General features: G+C 36.3%; 1 protein-coding gene across 9 annotated transcripts; it reads right to left on the bottom strand.

Annotated features, from left to right (window-relative positions):
* Window positions 1-5039: 5039 nt before the first annotated feature.
* On the bottom strand, window positions 5040-13762 carry LOC148846003 (pentatricopeptide (PPR) repeat-containing protein). Of its 9 annotated transcripts, none has more exons than XM_088953371.1 (8): window positions 10680-13762; window positions 9807-9867; window positions 9157-9353; window positions 8882-9045; window positions 7746-7838; window positions 7493-7643; window positions 7347-7388; window positions 5040-5420 (listed from the first exon to the last, which is right to left on the bottom strand). In XM_088953371.1, exon 1 carries the CDS (start codon window positions 13469-13471, stop codon window positions 11099-11101), a length of 2373 nt encoding a protein of 790 aa, XP_088809497.1. In that variant the 5' UTR covers window positions 13472-13762; the 3' UTR covers window positions 5040-5420; window positions 7347-7388; window positions 7493-7643; window positions 7746-7838; window positions 8882-9045; window positions 9157-9353; window positions 9807-9867; window positions 10680-11098. The 9 variants fall into 9 exon arrangements, with proteins under 9 accessions (XP_088809497.1, XP_088809498.1, XP_088809499.1 ...); XM_088953372.1 differs by having other exon boundaries at window positions 7751-7838; XM_088953373.1 differs by having other exon boundaries at window positions 7779-7838.
* Window positions 13763-15361: the final 1599 nt, after the last annotated feature.

The following is a 15361-nucleotide window of genomic DNA, read 5'->3' as shown; positions in this document are numbered from 1 at the left end:
TATGTTAACACAGGAAGTCAATGGGCAAACTGGTTCACCAAATGGTTGGGTTGGGGAAGAGTGGACTATATATGTAACAATCTGAGACTATATGATATATATTCACCAGCTTGAGGGGGAGTATTAATGTCAACTGTATAGGGGTAATTTAATCCTTTTATGTTTGATATGAGGTGTAATGTTTAAATTAAGTGATGATGTGTCTCATACTTAAGTAGGGGCATAACTAACCTTTTGTTTTATTATAGAAAATTATAAATATAACCTGGCCAACTAGAGAGAGATGATTTATCTCTCTTGTTCGAACCAGTTTCTCCTTCTCTTTTCTTCTTTTCTCTTCTATCTCCTCTAACATGCTTCTATTATTAGTTCTAACAAAATTCTAGTGCATGCCAGAACTTTATCAATGTGCATAATCTAAGATAGGGGGAAAAGCCCTTAGTCGTTTACTTCTCCATGCTAAAACCACTTTGGTAGGAGATTGATTTGATGAAGACTATGGTTTAGGGTTGTACAAAGGATGTTGAAACACATAGAAAGCTAGTGGAAAGAAATCTGATTTTTGAGTTCCTTACCAAATTCAACCCAAAGTATGATATTGTGAGACAATATGTTTTGGCAAAAGATGAGGTGACTTTATCCTAGGCTTATGCTATTGTGAGTAGTGAAGAGAGTAGGAGACAAGTTCAGTCTGTAGAGCCATAGATGGATCACTATGCTAATGTTGGGATGAAGTCGAAGGTCAACACTAGGAAGAAAGATGTTCATGAATAATGTAAGAAACATAAACATACTAAAGACACATAATGGAAATTGCATCCAGAGCTTATACCTACTAGACTCAAGAATGCAAACATTGAAAATGTAAATGTAGCCACCTTCCTCATATAGTGAACAGGGACATAGTGGTGAGAAGTCAACAAGAGAGTAATTAGCAACTGCTAGGGTCGAGTATGAGAAGTATGGCCGAATAATTAGTCACCTAGAGTCTATTGGTAAGGGTGCTCAAGGTTTGGTTAACCGAACTATGGGGCTTTTTTTGGAACTAAACCGGTACTACCGGTTTCTTGAAAACTAGTAATCAAAACTAAACCAAAGCTAACTAGTTAACCAGTTGATCGGCTCAGTTAATTGTTAGTTCGGTTCATCGGTTTTTCAGTTTTTTAATTTTTACAATATATATTATAAAAATATATAAAAATATAATAAAAAATATAAATATATATTTATAGATATAATGCATATTTAATAATTTATAATATATAAAAATATATATAAGTATATATAAAATATATGTATACCAATTGGTTCGGTTAACTATTGATTTTCTATATTGGTTAATTGAAACCAAACTGGTATCTTCAATTTTTTAAAAACACCGAACCAAAACCAAATCTATTGGTTCGGTTTTTGTTGCTCACCCCTATCTATTGCTACAACACTACTTTATCAGAGACAATTCCCTCTTCATCTACATATGCCTATTTAGGTATCCGTGCTATTGCGAGTCATGTTTCTAATAGAAAAGTTTAGAAGATCTGTTTTGATATAAAACCTGTGTAAGAAAGAGAAAAAGAAAGAGAATGTTTATTTAGAGAAGAAAAGAGGAAAGAAATTAATGATAATGGGAGAAGCTAAAATTAGGCCTGACCATCCCTTTCATTAACTCATATACTCACAAATAAAAATTGAATACGAAGATAATATGCCCTTAGTAAGTTGACTACTTATAAGATCTAAATAAACACTACTAACTTAAATATAAAATAATGGGCCTTGGGCCCAATAACTCCCTAACTATTCTATGTAAATAAAAACAAGTGATGTCAACCAAAAACTCAATACTTCTATCTCAAATAATCACAGGATCCCTTGGATAATTGATTTTGATGCCTTTGACCATATTACTAGTGTGTCCTATGCATTTTTTACTTACTAGCTTTTATCTGGTTGACATAAGACCACCCTTATTGATGGCTCTCTTGCTCCTATCTTTGGCAAGGAAAACATTAGAGGTTCATACACCATCACCTTATCCTCAATCCTTCGTGTTCCTAAATCAAATACTAATTTGCTTTTAGTTAGTAATTTGATAAAATATTTTGAATTACAATGTGACATTTTCCCCTTCTTACTATGTTTTTCTAGAGATGGGTTCTTAGAAGGTGATTGGGATAGTCACGAGGTGAATGAAATATACTTGTTAAACATGCCTTGACAAAGTCAAGCATAACCTACAAGAGCAGCTTTTGGTTCAAATGTGTTAGAGTAAATCAATCATATTATGTTATGCTATTATCGTTTGGGTCATATTTCTTTTTCTTCATTGAGTCTTTTGTTTCCAACTTTGTCTAAAAAAACTAAATTGTCAAGTCTACATTGTGAGTCATGCGAGTTGTCAAAGCATTGTAGAAACTCTTACTCTACAAGTAATAAATGATGTACGTTCCATTTTATATTATTCACTTTGATGTATGGGGGCCATACCATTTACCTTGCATTGAGAGTTATAAATATTTTATTCTGTTTATTGATGATTTTTCTTATTACATCTAGCTTTATCTCATGCGTTTCCATGCTGAAGCACCCAAACTTGTAAAACAGTTTCATAAATTTGTGCTTACCCAATTTGATACCTGCATAAAGATATTTCGATTAGATAATGCTAAGGATTATTTTGAAAATGATCATGTTTTATACTTTGAGAAGTTTGGGGTTATACATCAAAATTCTTGTCCCCGTACTCCAAAATAGATTGAGGCAGCAGAGAGAAAGAACCAACATGTTGTTGAAGTAGCTAGGAGCATCGTTTTTGCCTCGTATGTTCTAGTGAGATTTTGAGGTGATACAATGATGACAACTACCTACCTTATTAACTGCATGCCTTTTCAAGTCTTGGGGATCAAGTCTACCTTTGTTGCCCTGCTTTTGAGAGTGAATCGTTTCCTATTCCCTTGTATGTCTTTGAGTGCATGTGTTATGTTCATGTCCCTAACTCTCAGAGATATAAATTTGAACCTAAGGCCTGGAAGTGGATTCTCTTATGGTATGCCTCTACACAAAAGGGTTATTGTTGGTTTGATCCCATTAATGGAACTCGTTTTGCCTCCATGGATGTTAACTTTGTAGTCGCTTCCATTTTATGGTCATTCTTCTGAGGGGGAGCATTCCATTGAACTATTTTCTTCACCACTTCCTCTACATTTTCCTGTTGATCCTAAGATTGAGTCTCTTGTGATTCCTTCTATTCTAGTGGTAGAGGCTTCACCTCCCAATTCTACCATTCCTGCTCCTCCTACTAGTCCTCTAGTTTTCATCACTTATCCTATTGTTCGAAGATGGTACCAAAGACAAAGGCTACAACACGATCAAATTGTTTCCTTATCTACAATTGAGCCTTAGACACTCTCAACCTCTAAAGAGAGGGCAAGTCCTTCATCACCTGCTCCAGAACCTCCCTTCCCAAACTTAGACCTACATATTATTGTGAGAAAATGTAAGAGGAAATGTACAACACATTGCATTTACAAACACTTGTCTTATAACCTATTTTCCCAATCTTATTATTCTATCATAGCATCTATTTCTTCTCAACCCATACTCAAGTCAGGCCTTGTCCAAGCTATAATGGAGGGAGGCTATGAGAATTGAAATAAAACCACTTCATAAAAATCATACCTAGGATATTGTAGATTTGCCTCATGAGGAGGAACCAGTGGGATGTAAGTGGGTATTCACTATCAAATATCATATTGATGGCACCATTGAGAGGTATAAGGCTCAGTTAGTAGCTAAGGGTTATATTCAGGTATATGGAGTTGATTATATAGAGACTTTCTCACTAGTTACAAAAATGATCACAATAAGAGTTCTATCATCCTTAGCAATGAATTATAAGTGACTCTTATACCAATTTGATGTGAATAATGCTTTTTTAAATGGAGACTTGACTAAAGGGGTTTATATCACTTCCACTAAGTATGTATAGTAAGAAAATGCAAGCCAAGGTATGCAAGTTGAAAAAATCTCTTTATGGACTCAAGCAATCTCTACGAGCTTGGTTTGATAGATTCAAAACTGTTGAGTTTGGCTATACACAAACATAATCCAATCATACATTATTTGTGAAGAGGAGAGGCACTCAATTTACCTTCCTCATTGTTTACATTGATGATATTGTCATTATAAGGAATGATACAGAGGAAGTTTAAGCACTCAAGACATCCCTTAAATCAGAATTTGAAATTAAGGATTTAGGGGAATTAAGATATTATCTAGGAATCAAAGTTGTTAGGTCTAAAGATGGCATCCTCATCTCTCAACGGAAGTATGTGTTAGATCTTTTCACGGAGACTAAGAAATTTGGTGCCAAACATATTTCTACACCTATTAATGTTAACCATAAACTCTCGGCTAATGATGGTAAGCTTTTGGCAGACAAGAGAGTGTTGTAGAGACTTTTGGGGAAGTTGCTATACCTTTTCATTAGACAATCAGATATCTCATATGTTGTTATTGTGATCAATTAGTTTATGCATGCCCCTAGAGACACACATATGGCTGTTACACATGAAGCTAAAGGTTTAGATAGATGCCAATTACTCTACAAGTATTTCGTGATTAAGTTCTAGCGAGGAGTAAAGGAGAAAAGAGATTATGGAGGGAGTGAAAATGATCATACATTTGAACAATGCATAAGCAAACTATAGAGACACTACAAGAAAAATGAAACTGCTGCTAGAAACTTTACCGACAACCGGCAAATTGCTGCTAAAAGAACCGTTGCTAGAAGTTCTAGTGGTAGTTTTCACGGTTGCCGGTATGCCGCTAAAAATACTTTTAGAGGCAGTCACAACTGCTGCTAAATATTGAACCAACTGTCGCTATAAGTACTTTTAGCAGTAGTCGGGGACATTCGACTACCGCTAAATCTATACTACTTTTTTTAATATTTTCTAATTTGTTTTAAATAACTTGTTTTCTCTATATTAATCTAAATTGAAATGAAATACAAAAAAAAAAATCAATTATTAACAAAATTTAAAAACCCATTCTCCATTCAAAACATTTGAATAGAAAATACATCTTAATTTCAATTTGATAGATTCTTTGTTTTTACAAGAAATGTTACCTTCACAATGCCATTTTGGGAGTTTTTCAAATCAAGACTCATCTTGCTTGCCTAGTCCCTTCACAAATACATTTAGTGTCGGTTCAGTCCATTTCTTAATTTTCCACCACAAGTTCAACGTCACTAGAACTTCACTCCTATTTTGGATCTAATAAGGACTTTGATAAGTTGATGGTGAACCAGTTCTTGTCGACTAGGAAAGCATACTAGCAGCCTTTGGTGGCATTTGGGTCGGAGACGCCAATGCTTGTCATCGTCACGTTCAAAATCTGGAACTGTTCAATTGCAACTGAAGAATGAAATAAAACAAGGTCATATTTGAAAGCATTTTATAAACAAAAATCCATCACAGGGAAGTCTAAATTTTATATTTGTGCATATAAAACTTCTGGAGGAACTTTTAATCTGAATATGATTTGAACTTAGGCCACATTAATGGTATGTTAAGCATATTTTTGTAGGTTAATGCCCTATTGTATTAATTAGAGGTGTCAATTGGATGGATTTGGTTCAACCCGATCTAGTCCAATGTGAGTCCACTTATAAATGGACTAGACCCAATCCAGTCCAAATCCAATCCAATCCATTAAAATGTAAATGGATTGGATTGGATCCAATCCAAACTGAACGAAATATCAAAAATTATATAAAAAACACTTTTAGCATTGAAAAACTACTTTGATAAAAATATTTTCATAAAAGTGGTTTTACAAAAGCACTTTATTGAAAGTACTTTGGAAATGTACTTTATAGAAGTACTTTTATAAAGCACTTTTCAAATAGTATTTCCAGACTTAGAAAAGTACTTTTGTAGTACTTTTATAAAAGTACTTTCGCAAAAGTACTTTCATAGAAGTGTTTTTATAAAAGTACTTTTGAAAAGTACTTCAAAAAAGTGCTTTTGTAAAAGCACTTTTATAAAAGTGTTTTTGTAAACACCTCGAAAAGTACTTTCATCGACTTTTATAAAAGTACTTTTGTAGAAGTGCTTTCGTAAAATTGCTTTCATAAAAATACTTCCATAAAAGTTTTTTTGTAAAAGTGATTTCATAAAAGTGCTCGTGTAAATGTACTTTTGTAAAAGTGCTTTTGTAAAAGTACTTTTGTAAAAGTGCTTTCGTAAAACTACTCCTGTAAAAGTGTTTTCATAAAAGTACTTTTATAAAAGTATTCTTATAAAAGTGATTTCGTAAAAATACTTTTCATAAAAGTGCTTTTATAAAAATGTTTTCATAAAAGTGCTTTCATAAAAGTGATTTTATGTTGTTTTCAGTTTTGATTGATTTCAAACTGGAAAAGGGTTTGGCCTCATGATCAGGTTAATGGAAATTTGGTTTTGGTCTAATTCAAACCAATAAGAATATGGATCAATTTATTTTGGATTGGTCCAATCCAATAATTATAATAGACCGTCCAAATCCGATTTGATAAGGTTTGGATCGAATTGGATCCAAACCAAAACCGGTCGATTGACACCCCTAGTATTAATAACTTGGGATTTATAGAAAAAACTTTTTTATGTGGATTAGAAAGGTCTTTAGCATAAACAAAATATTTGGATATTTGTTTTTTTTTTCCTTCCCTTTGTTAAGTTCTAATGAATAAACATTTGTGAGTTTCTATGGTCTTATAATTCAAGTTCAATTACACCTAATTATTTTCTGTTTCAATTCAACTTCGACATCTAGCTATATGCATCTTTTAATATGCATATACTAGTGGGTGATTTAATGGATTAAGACAGATTTTAAACCCATTGGAATTTGAAGCTTTTGCTACTATAACTTTCCAAGGACAAGCCAACTGCATTTCCTCATTAAAACTGACATAAATTTTTTCATTTAAGACTTTAAGGTGCCTTGCCTTCATCTCATCTTTTAATATGCTATGACTACAAGTTGGCTTGCATGATGAAGTTATGTTAAATTCTGTAATTTGGAAAGATAAGGAGAACCCCAACAGTATTTCCTCATTAAAATTGATATAAATTTGCTCAATTAAAACTTTAAGGTGCCTTGCCTTCACATCATCTTTTAATATGCTATGGCTAAAAATTGGCTTACATGATGGAGTTATGTTAAATTCTGCAGTTTGGAAACATATTTCAATCACATAAAGATAGAAAAGAACAGTGAGGAGGAAGAATAGGGTATTGATGACTTGTCTATGACCCTACAAGTTCTATGTGGAATGCCTCATTCATCAACAAACTCACCTCAAATGTCATATTATCTGGATAAATATCATGTTTCCTCACCTGTCATTCGGCACAAGGAAAATTTTGGTCAAGATATGTTAGCCACATTGAACATGGAAACATAATCAAATGGCAATGGAAGTAATAATTACGTCATAGATTACCAGTGCAGTAGAGGCTGCCTCAGGAGTTCATTCTCTATTGACTGCAGAAGATAATGTAGTTGCTATTTATACACAAGATAGCCTAGATAAGACAAATAATAAAAAAGGACAGGCTTACAGCTTCCCTTGATTTAGCACAATGCCTGACAACCTGAAAAGTAAGGAGACAACATAGATCAGTGAAAAAAAGAAACCAAATAAATGCTTAAACAAAAGAGCACATAAATAATAACATCCAGTTAAAAATACATACAGTACTTGATTATGGTCTTGGCAGCATATTTACCACAAAAAAGTTGCATTCAGAGAATAAATCCTTTTAATCAAATAGCAGGAAAATCCAACACTGCCAATAAAAGGATAGGATAAATCTAACTCAACCACAACCTACAAAAAGAATATGAAGGGAGATAGGAAAAGGCTAATAAAAAATAGGATAAAAAAATAACAAGATAAAAAATGAAATGCATTTGGTATGGTGGTTTTGAACCCAAGCCTAATCCAATTCGTGGTATAACAAACCTAAACCTAATCCTAACCCAAGTAGGGGTATAACAAACCCACCCTATATGAGTTACGGGGGAGCTCGTACCTATAATCCACCCCATTAACACCCTGTTCACCTCTAACTCAATATAAACTAAATCTATTAACAAATTAACTAATATCAAATTACTACCTCTCTCTCAACAAGTAACTGAAGGGGGAAAATTAACCATATAAGATCCAGGAAAATTTTCAACTAAACCACATTTACCAATACAACTAAAATGCCAATAAACAACAGGACTGGATTACACAAGATTATTACCAGGTTGCCAGAATTTCTTTAAGCAAATTCCAAACCTTGTCTAAAGAAAATTTTGTATAAACATAAAATCTTAAATCCAGAGTTGTATGCAAGGGAACCAGGTTTTGCAGTGGTTCTTTGAAGTTTGGACCATCCACCTTCCAGGAACCCAAAAAAAAGTCATGTAAATATGTAATGAAGACTAATGCCAATAGGATAGGTCTAATGAATCCGTGAAAAACTAACAAGAAAAAAGTAAGAAGGAAGGCTTTCATACATCTGTACTTGCAATGAGAGAAAAGCCTTTTCTTACCATTACTATAGTATTAAGTGCAAGAAAAAGTTGCCTATGAAATAGAATTAGAAAGACAGAGGTGTTCTTTCTCGGTATGGTCATAAAATCATGAAAGAGAAGAATACTTCAAATAATGGTCATTTGGTCCATGTACAGAGAACAAAGTAGTCAAAATATTTCTGCTCCAAATATGAAAGTATTTCTATCAGCACATTTATGATGATTATTGATTTCTATCGTCACATTTATAGCTTATTATATTTATGGAAAGTTGGTAACAGATAATGTCATAAAGTTAGCTTACTTTGAGTAGGATGCCTGTTAGAGCAGCCACTCTCTGTATTAATCCACCATCTGGATAGTTGTTGACAATTGATTGTTATTGATCATATTTACCTTCAACCCAGTTGCACTGATCTTTTCAGCAAGTTGATCTACAACAACATTACTTGGAGTGCAAACCAACACCTGGATAATTAAGTAAAATCAACAATCATAAAGTGCAAATAAACAAAGGCACAAGTAATTGTTGGAGGAAAGGGAGGCAGGGGGAAGGAACATGCAAGTAAATTAAATTACCTGCCCTTGTCCTTGTTTAACCATGTGGTATACAATCGAATGTGGCCAGATTTGATTCGAATTCAGTCAATTCACTCTGTTACACCCCTACTTGTAACATAATGGACATGCCTGAGATGCATTAAGTTATGGAAGGCCCGATGCACCAAAACGACGAGGTAGTGTATTACGAACCACCTGAGCCTCAACTTCATGACCTAGCAAGTGATGATATATATACATGCATTAGAGAAAGCATTAGTAGATTTTCAAGTGATGATATTCAGTGCCACAACATAATCAGAAGATGTATTCATCCCTAAAGAAAATTTCGGACATCCATATATCCCTAAAGAAAATTCCTTTCCAAATGATTGATTTGGTTCAATATCCTGTGCATGCAAGGCCTGCTAAAAACAAATTCTCAAATCATGCAACCACTGCCACATAATTTGAAGGCAAACTCCAAATATCAATTATATCCATGTACTGATCCATGGAAAACATTAGCTTAAATTATCGACAAAAGGCAAAACTCAAGAGAATGAAACAATGCTGAGAAACTGTTTTACAATTTTTTTATCCACCATAGCAGGAAAAATGGATTAGGAAAATTCTAAATCATAGCTTGAAACTTAAAAACACCCTAACCGGTGAATTGATTTACTCACAAAGCTGATGTGAACACCCAGGCTATGATGAGCAGCGGAACAATTGATGCAGAGAAAGATCCTATACGTGATAGACACCCAGGTCGGATTCTTCACATTACAATTGAAAAACATTTGGAAACAGAAAAGAAAATGGAATCAATAATGAGGTCCAATTAGATTCCGTTCAGATCTACCAATGTGGGACTGAGAGAGAGAGAGAGAGTCGATTGGGAGAGGAGAGAGATGGAGAGGGCGGGAAGAAGAGTGGAAGACGAAATGTGAAGAGGAAGAGGCGTGGGGGAGGAAAAGTGAAAAACCCTACCCAGCCCGCGCCTTTGCTCTAGTGGCAGTCACTCTGCCTTTAGTGGCAGTTTTAATTGACTGCCACTAAAAACCGATATTTCTAGCGGCACTCACCTTTCTGCCACTAGAAATTATATTTTTTGTAGTGAGATAATGGACCGAATGAGCCTTAGTTTCTTTGTTTTTCTTTAAGTCATGTTTATGACTAGTGTTAGTAGGTAGTGGGCCTGTTCTCTCTTTTTTTATTGTTTTTTCATTGTTGCCTTTAGTGATGGACTCCCTACTAAGGACACTCATGTAATTGTCCTTATTTTTTACAACAAAAGAATAAAAAAGATCATTGGGGTCTGAAGAGAGGTTTAGAATTACTCTCTCTTCTTCTTCCTTTTCTTCCATCTTCTTCCTCCATCACTTCTCTCTCTTCAATCTCCTTCTTTTCTCCTATTTATTTTCTTTTAATTCAGATTATTGCAGGTGTGATTTACAATTCAAACATGATTACAGAGGTAGAGAAAGAGATGCAAAGAAAAAGTAAGTATAGAAAGGAAAGCAAAACTTTGCATGAATCAAAATAAATGGATATCTTACCTTTCAAGCTGAATCCAAGAAAGACATGGTGGCCCATGTTGTATACCAGAGAACCCTTTTTGTTACCTTCTTTCAATTCCATTTGCAGCAATGCAAGCAAAGATACCTTGAAACACAGCACAATAATATGCCTAGTCCCAAGGTATTTTAATATCAAGGCTTCATTTTTTGTCCTTTAGCATAAATGGTATGTTTTTGTACTTCAATGAGGTCACCTCCCCAAAATCCATTGATGTAGAGTGATATTTGTTTCTCTTACCAGTAATCTTGATAGAGCATGATCCATCTTTGAAATGGTTTATGTTAACAGCAGAACTTCAATTTTTGAATGTCCTTTAGTATAAATGGCACATTTTTGTATTTCAATGAGGCCTAAATTCCTGCTCCAAAATCCATAGATTTACACTGATATTTCTTTCTTACCAGTAGTCCTGACACGAACATAATCCACCTTTAAAATGGTGAAACCGAGTAGCATCCCTCAGGATGATTTCTCTTCCCACAACCTTGGTGATAAACCTGATGGCAGAGTGGCAGTCATTACATACTCTAAGGTTCTTCATGATCCTCAATGTTGTATTTTCAGGAGTACTTATCAGCCCAAATGCAATTGCAATCTTCTCACTATGGTGGCTTAATATCTGCTCTTTCACCTCTTCATCAAGATCGTGTAATACTGATTCTGTATCTGGAACAAAACCAATTTTCTTGATCTCCTTCCAGAGTTTTGCAATCATCTGGTAGATTGCATCTTTCTGTGGGTGGAGTCCATCTTCAACCCCAAATATATGGACTTCATTATTTATTATAACCCAACTGAACCCTTGTTCTTTCTTTACTCCCCTATCCTTCATCAACTTCCGGATCTTAGCAGCACCATCCCATCTTCCACATGCAGAATAGACATTAGCTAGTGCCGAGTAGGCCCCACTGTTATTTGGGTCTATACTTAGTAAATTCTCTGCAGAAATTTTTGCCAGCTCTACATTTTTGTGGACCTTACAAGAAGCTAAAAGTGAACCCCAGGCTATAGAATCTGGCTTGATTGGCATCTTCTCAATGAAATGTTGAGCTTCTTCAAGCAACCCAGCTCGTCCAAACAGATCAATCATGCATGCATAGTGGCTTGGGGTGGGATTAATCCTGTGTATGCTTTGCATCAAAGTAAAATAGTTCTTGCCTTGTTCTACCAAACCTGCATGTGTACAGGCAGAGATCACACCAACATATGTTATATGGTCAGGCTTGATTTCGAAAGCCAGCATCATTTCAAACAGTTTTATTGCTTCTTCTCCAAGACCATGTTGAGCTAAACCTAAGATCATGGAAGTCCAAGATACAGTATCCCTGTTCAAGTGAATCTGATTGAACACACGTCTTGCCCCTTCAATGTTTCCAGCCTTGGCATACATGGTGATAAGGGCATTGCCTACAGAAACTGATGAGTCTTCTCCTGACCTTATGGCATTGGCATGGATCTGCTTCCCATGTTCCAGTGAAGCCAAGCTTGAACAAACACTCAACATGGCTGCTAGGGTGTAGTTGTTTGGCTTGGGTCCTTCATCCACCATTAATCTGAAGAGATCTATTGCATCCTTATTAAAGCCATTCTGCACATAGCCTGCGATCATGGCAGTCCATGCAACCACATCGTGGTCTCTTAATGAGTCAAAGATCTGTCTTGCAGGGTTTATGTCCCCAAGTTTGATGTAGCCATCAAGTAGAGATGTAAATGAGATCACATTGAGATTGGTGGTCATGCTTTTCTCGACTATTTTTCTGGCAATTTTGACCTCACCAGATTTGGAGTACATAGAGATCAAAGCGTTCTGAACTGGTCCATAAATATTCAGTCCTGTTCTGAAGGCGTAAGCGTGTATTTGCATCCCAGGTTTCAACATCTCAAGATTGGCGCATGCCGACAGAGTGCTAGCTAAGGTGAACTTATCTGGCATTGTAGAAGATTCTTTCAGCAGTCTTGAGAAGAAATGTACTGCCTCTAGATCATGTCCATGCTGATTGTAACCTGCAATCATAGCGTTCCAAGAAACAACATCTCGCTCTGTCATCTGCTCAAATTGGGCAAGAGCGAGATCAAATCGGCCATATTGTGTGTGCAATGAAATCATTGTGTTCCAGCTTGATATGCTCCTCAATCTCATCCTATCGAAAACAACTTTTGCTGTCACTGGATCCCCAGACTTTCCATACATATTGAGAAGTGAATTTGCAACAGGAACGTAACTACTTAGCCCAAGTTTAACAACAAAGCTATGAACCTTCCTGCCTAAATCCAAATCTCCCAGGGCCACACAGGAGGCAAGGATATTTGTAAATGTGAATTTGGTGGGTGGAACTCTAGACCAAATCATCTCTAGGAACATCCGAATGGCATTATGAAAGCAACCTAGTTGGTTCTGACCCACGATCATCGTAGTCCATGAAACCGAGTCGTGATCAGGCATTTCCTCAAAAATCCGACACGCTACATCCATCCTCCCCTGTTTTGCATAAGCCGAGAGTATCGTGTTCCAAGAAAACGTATTCTTCAGAGGCATTTCATCAAATAACTTATGGGCATCAGAAACTGATCCAGCCTTGGCATAGAAATTGATTAGATTGTTCGTTAAGAACACGCCAAAGTGAACCCCAGTTTTGATAATTCGAGCATGAATCGACTTTCCAGCAATCGGGCTGTTCGTCTTCAGGCATGTCTGGAGGAAGGTTGCGTAGAAATCTGAAGGAGAGAAGAAAGAAGGTGGAACAGAAGGCTCCTTAACACTAACACACATGTTTAATTTAAAGAAGAAAGAAGAAGATCCGTGTAGTGCTCTTAGTTCGAATTTTGGAGCGAATGGAAATTGATGCTAAGGCTACGACTACGAGTAATTAATGCACGTGAAAAATACTTTGGCTGATGAAGGCCAACGGTCTACACTGTTGATAAGCATGGGTTTGGGGCAAAAGAGTAATTGCATTTAATAATTTTTTATCAAAAAAACAAAAAAGGGTCTGAATGGGTTGATGTGTCATAGGAAAAAACACTCTTCAACAGACTCGGGCGCCAATAGGCAACAGCCAAAGTATTCTCAATGCACCTATACTCTCCACGTCCCCAAAACTTGCCACCTGTCTCATATTAAGATCATGGAAGCCACCATCGGATGAGACCGGATCTGATCCTCACACAGGGTGCTTCACTCGCGCCTCACACGCACATCGTAGCATGCATTGGGAACATCTTCCATACTTATAAGTTATTATTCACGGGAGATGTTTCCAATAATGCACGGTGAATGTGCACGTGAGGCATCCCCGTGTGAGGAGCAGATCCCGTTTCCCATCGGATAGGTCCGTCCTTAGTCCTCACAAGACAATGCTCACACCATTCTCTAATTCTCATAGCCACTTGCAACCAAGGTTTTTGAAATTGAACCGAACAATGAATCGTTCAGGGGTTCGGTTCTTGGGTCGAACGATCTGACTATTCAAATTGAACATACAGTCTATTTTGACAAAAAAATTAAAAGAAAAAACATTAGACGATTTGAACGGTTCGAATGTCCAAGGTCAAGGATTTGTTGACCAAATGAACGGTTTTTGGCCAAGAGACGATTGTAGGGTAAAATGGACTGGTTTCCGGTTTTTCTGGTCCAATTTTGAGTACCGAGTATTGAACTCAATCTCAATGAAAAAGTTAGATTTTAGATTTTTTTTGGGGAAAAGTACCTTGCAGCTCATTGCGAAATTCTGAATTACATACCCCCATAGCCTACTAGTAGCCCTCCTATAAACCGCATCTTGCCCGTGGATTTGGCATTAATCCACGGTTAGGGTTCATTACTCTATAGGGTGGGGCTAAAGTAGACCTGTTCATGGGCCGGGCCGGGCCGAGCTTGGACCGGGCTTTTACTCGTTATTAATGGAAATATGCTAGGCCCGAGCCCGAGCCCGACCCGACCAACGGGCCTATAACTTGGACCCGAGCTCAGCCCTGATAAAAAACTCGAAGCCCGACCTAATAAAAAAAATTACAATTTTTCCTATTCAAAATAGAATTAAAAATTTATACGTTTTTTTTTTGTTCTATTTGAATGAACAATGGGCCTACAAGATGGTTTTCCCCTTTCTTTTACGTTTTAAAACACACTTTTACATTCTTAAATCAAAAAATTTATTCAAATGGACATATAATCACATAACCCATTTTAAGTCTAGTTTTAGGCCGGATCGGGCCGGGCTAGGCAATTTTGACAAAACCTGAGCCTAGCTTGAATTTATTGCGGGCCAGGCTTTTTGGCCCGAATTTAAGCCCGCGGGCTTGTAAACATGTTCAAGCCCGTCCGAGGGCTGGCCCGGCCCGTCGGGCCACCCGGCCCATGAACAGGTCTAGGCTAAAGAATTCTGAGCTGGGCTGCTCAGTCATTCTCCCTTTTTTCTGAGTAAATTGTAGGCGCTGCCCTGTATTCTTACGATTGTGGTACTTAACCCCCCCAAACTTTTTAATTGTAACAAAGACCCATCCAATTTTTATATTCTCACACGTTGCCCTCACCATTAGTATTCCGTGAGTTAACTTGACAAATGACTCTCTTGCGACTGTTATTATGCACATATTTAAACATTTTTAAACCCCTAAATTACCCTTATTTCATTTCATGAGACTATTTTTTATAGAATTG

The sequence above is a fragment of the Nelumbo lutea genome, chromosome 7 (genome assembly GCF_056320005.1).
Source record: "Nelumbo lutea isolate HS-2025 chromosome 7, American lotus-T2T, whole genome shotgun sequence".
Classification (NCBI taxonomy): domain Eukaryota; kingdom Viridiplantae; phylum Streptophyta; class Magnoliopsida; order Proteales; family Nelumbonaceae; genus Nelumbo; species Nelumbo lutea.
This window is presented reverse-complemented; position numbering and strand designations above follow the sequence as displayed.

What these genes read in the sequence shown, in the direction of transcription:
- LOC148846003 (XM_088953370.1), bottom strand. Translation starts at nt 13,471, where the DNA reads ATGTGTGTTAGTGTTAAGGAGCCTTCTGTTCCACCTTCTTTCTTCTCT.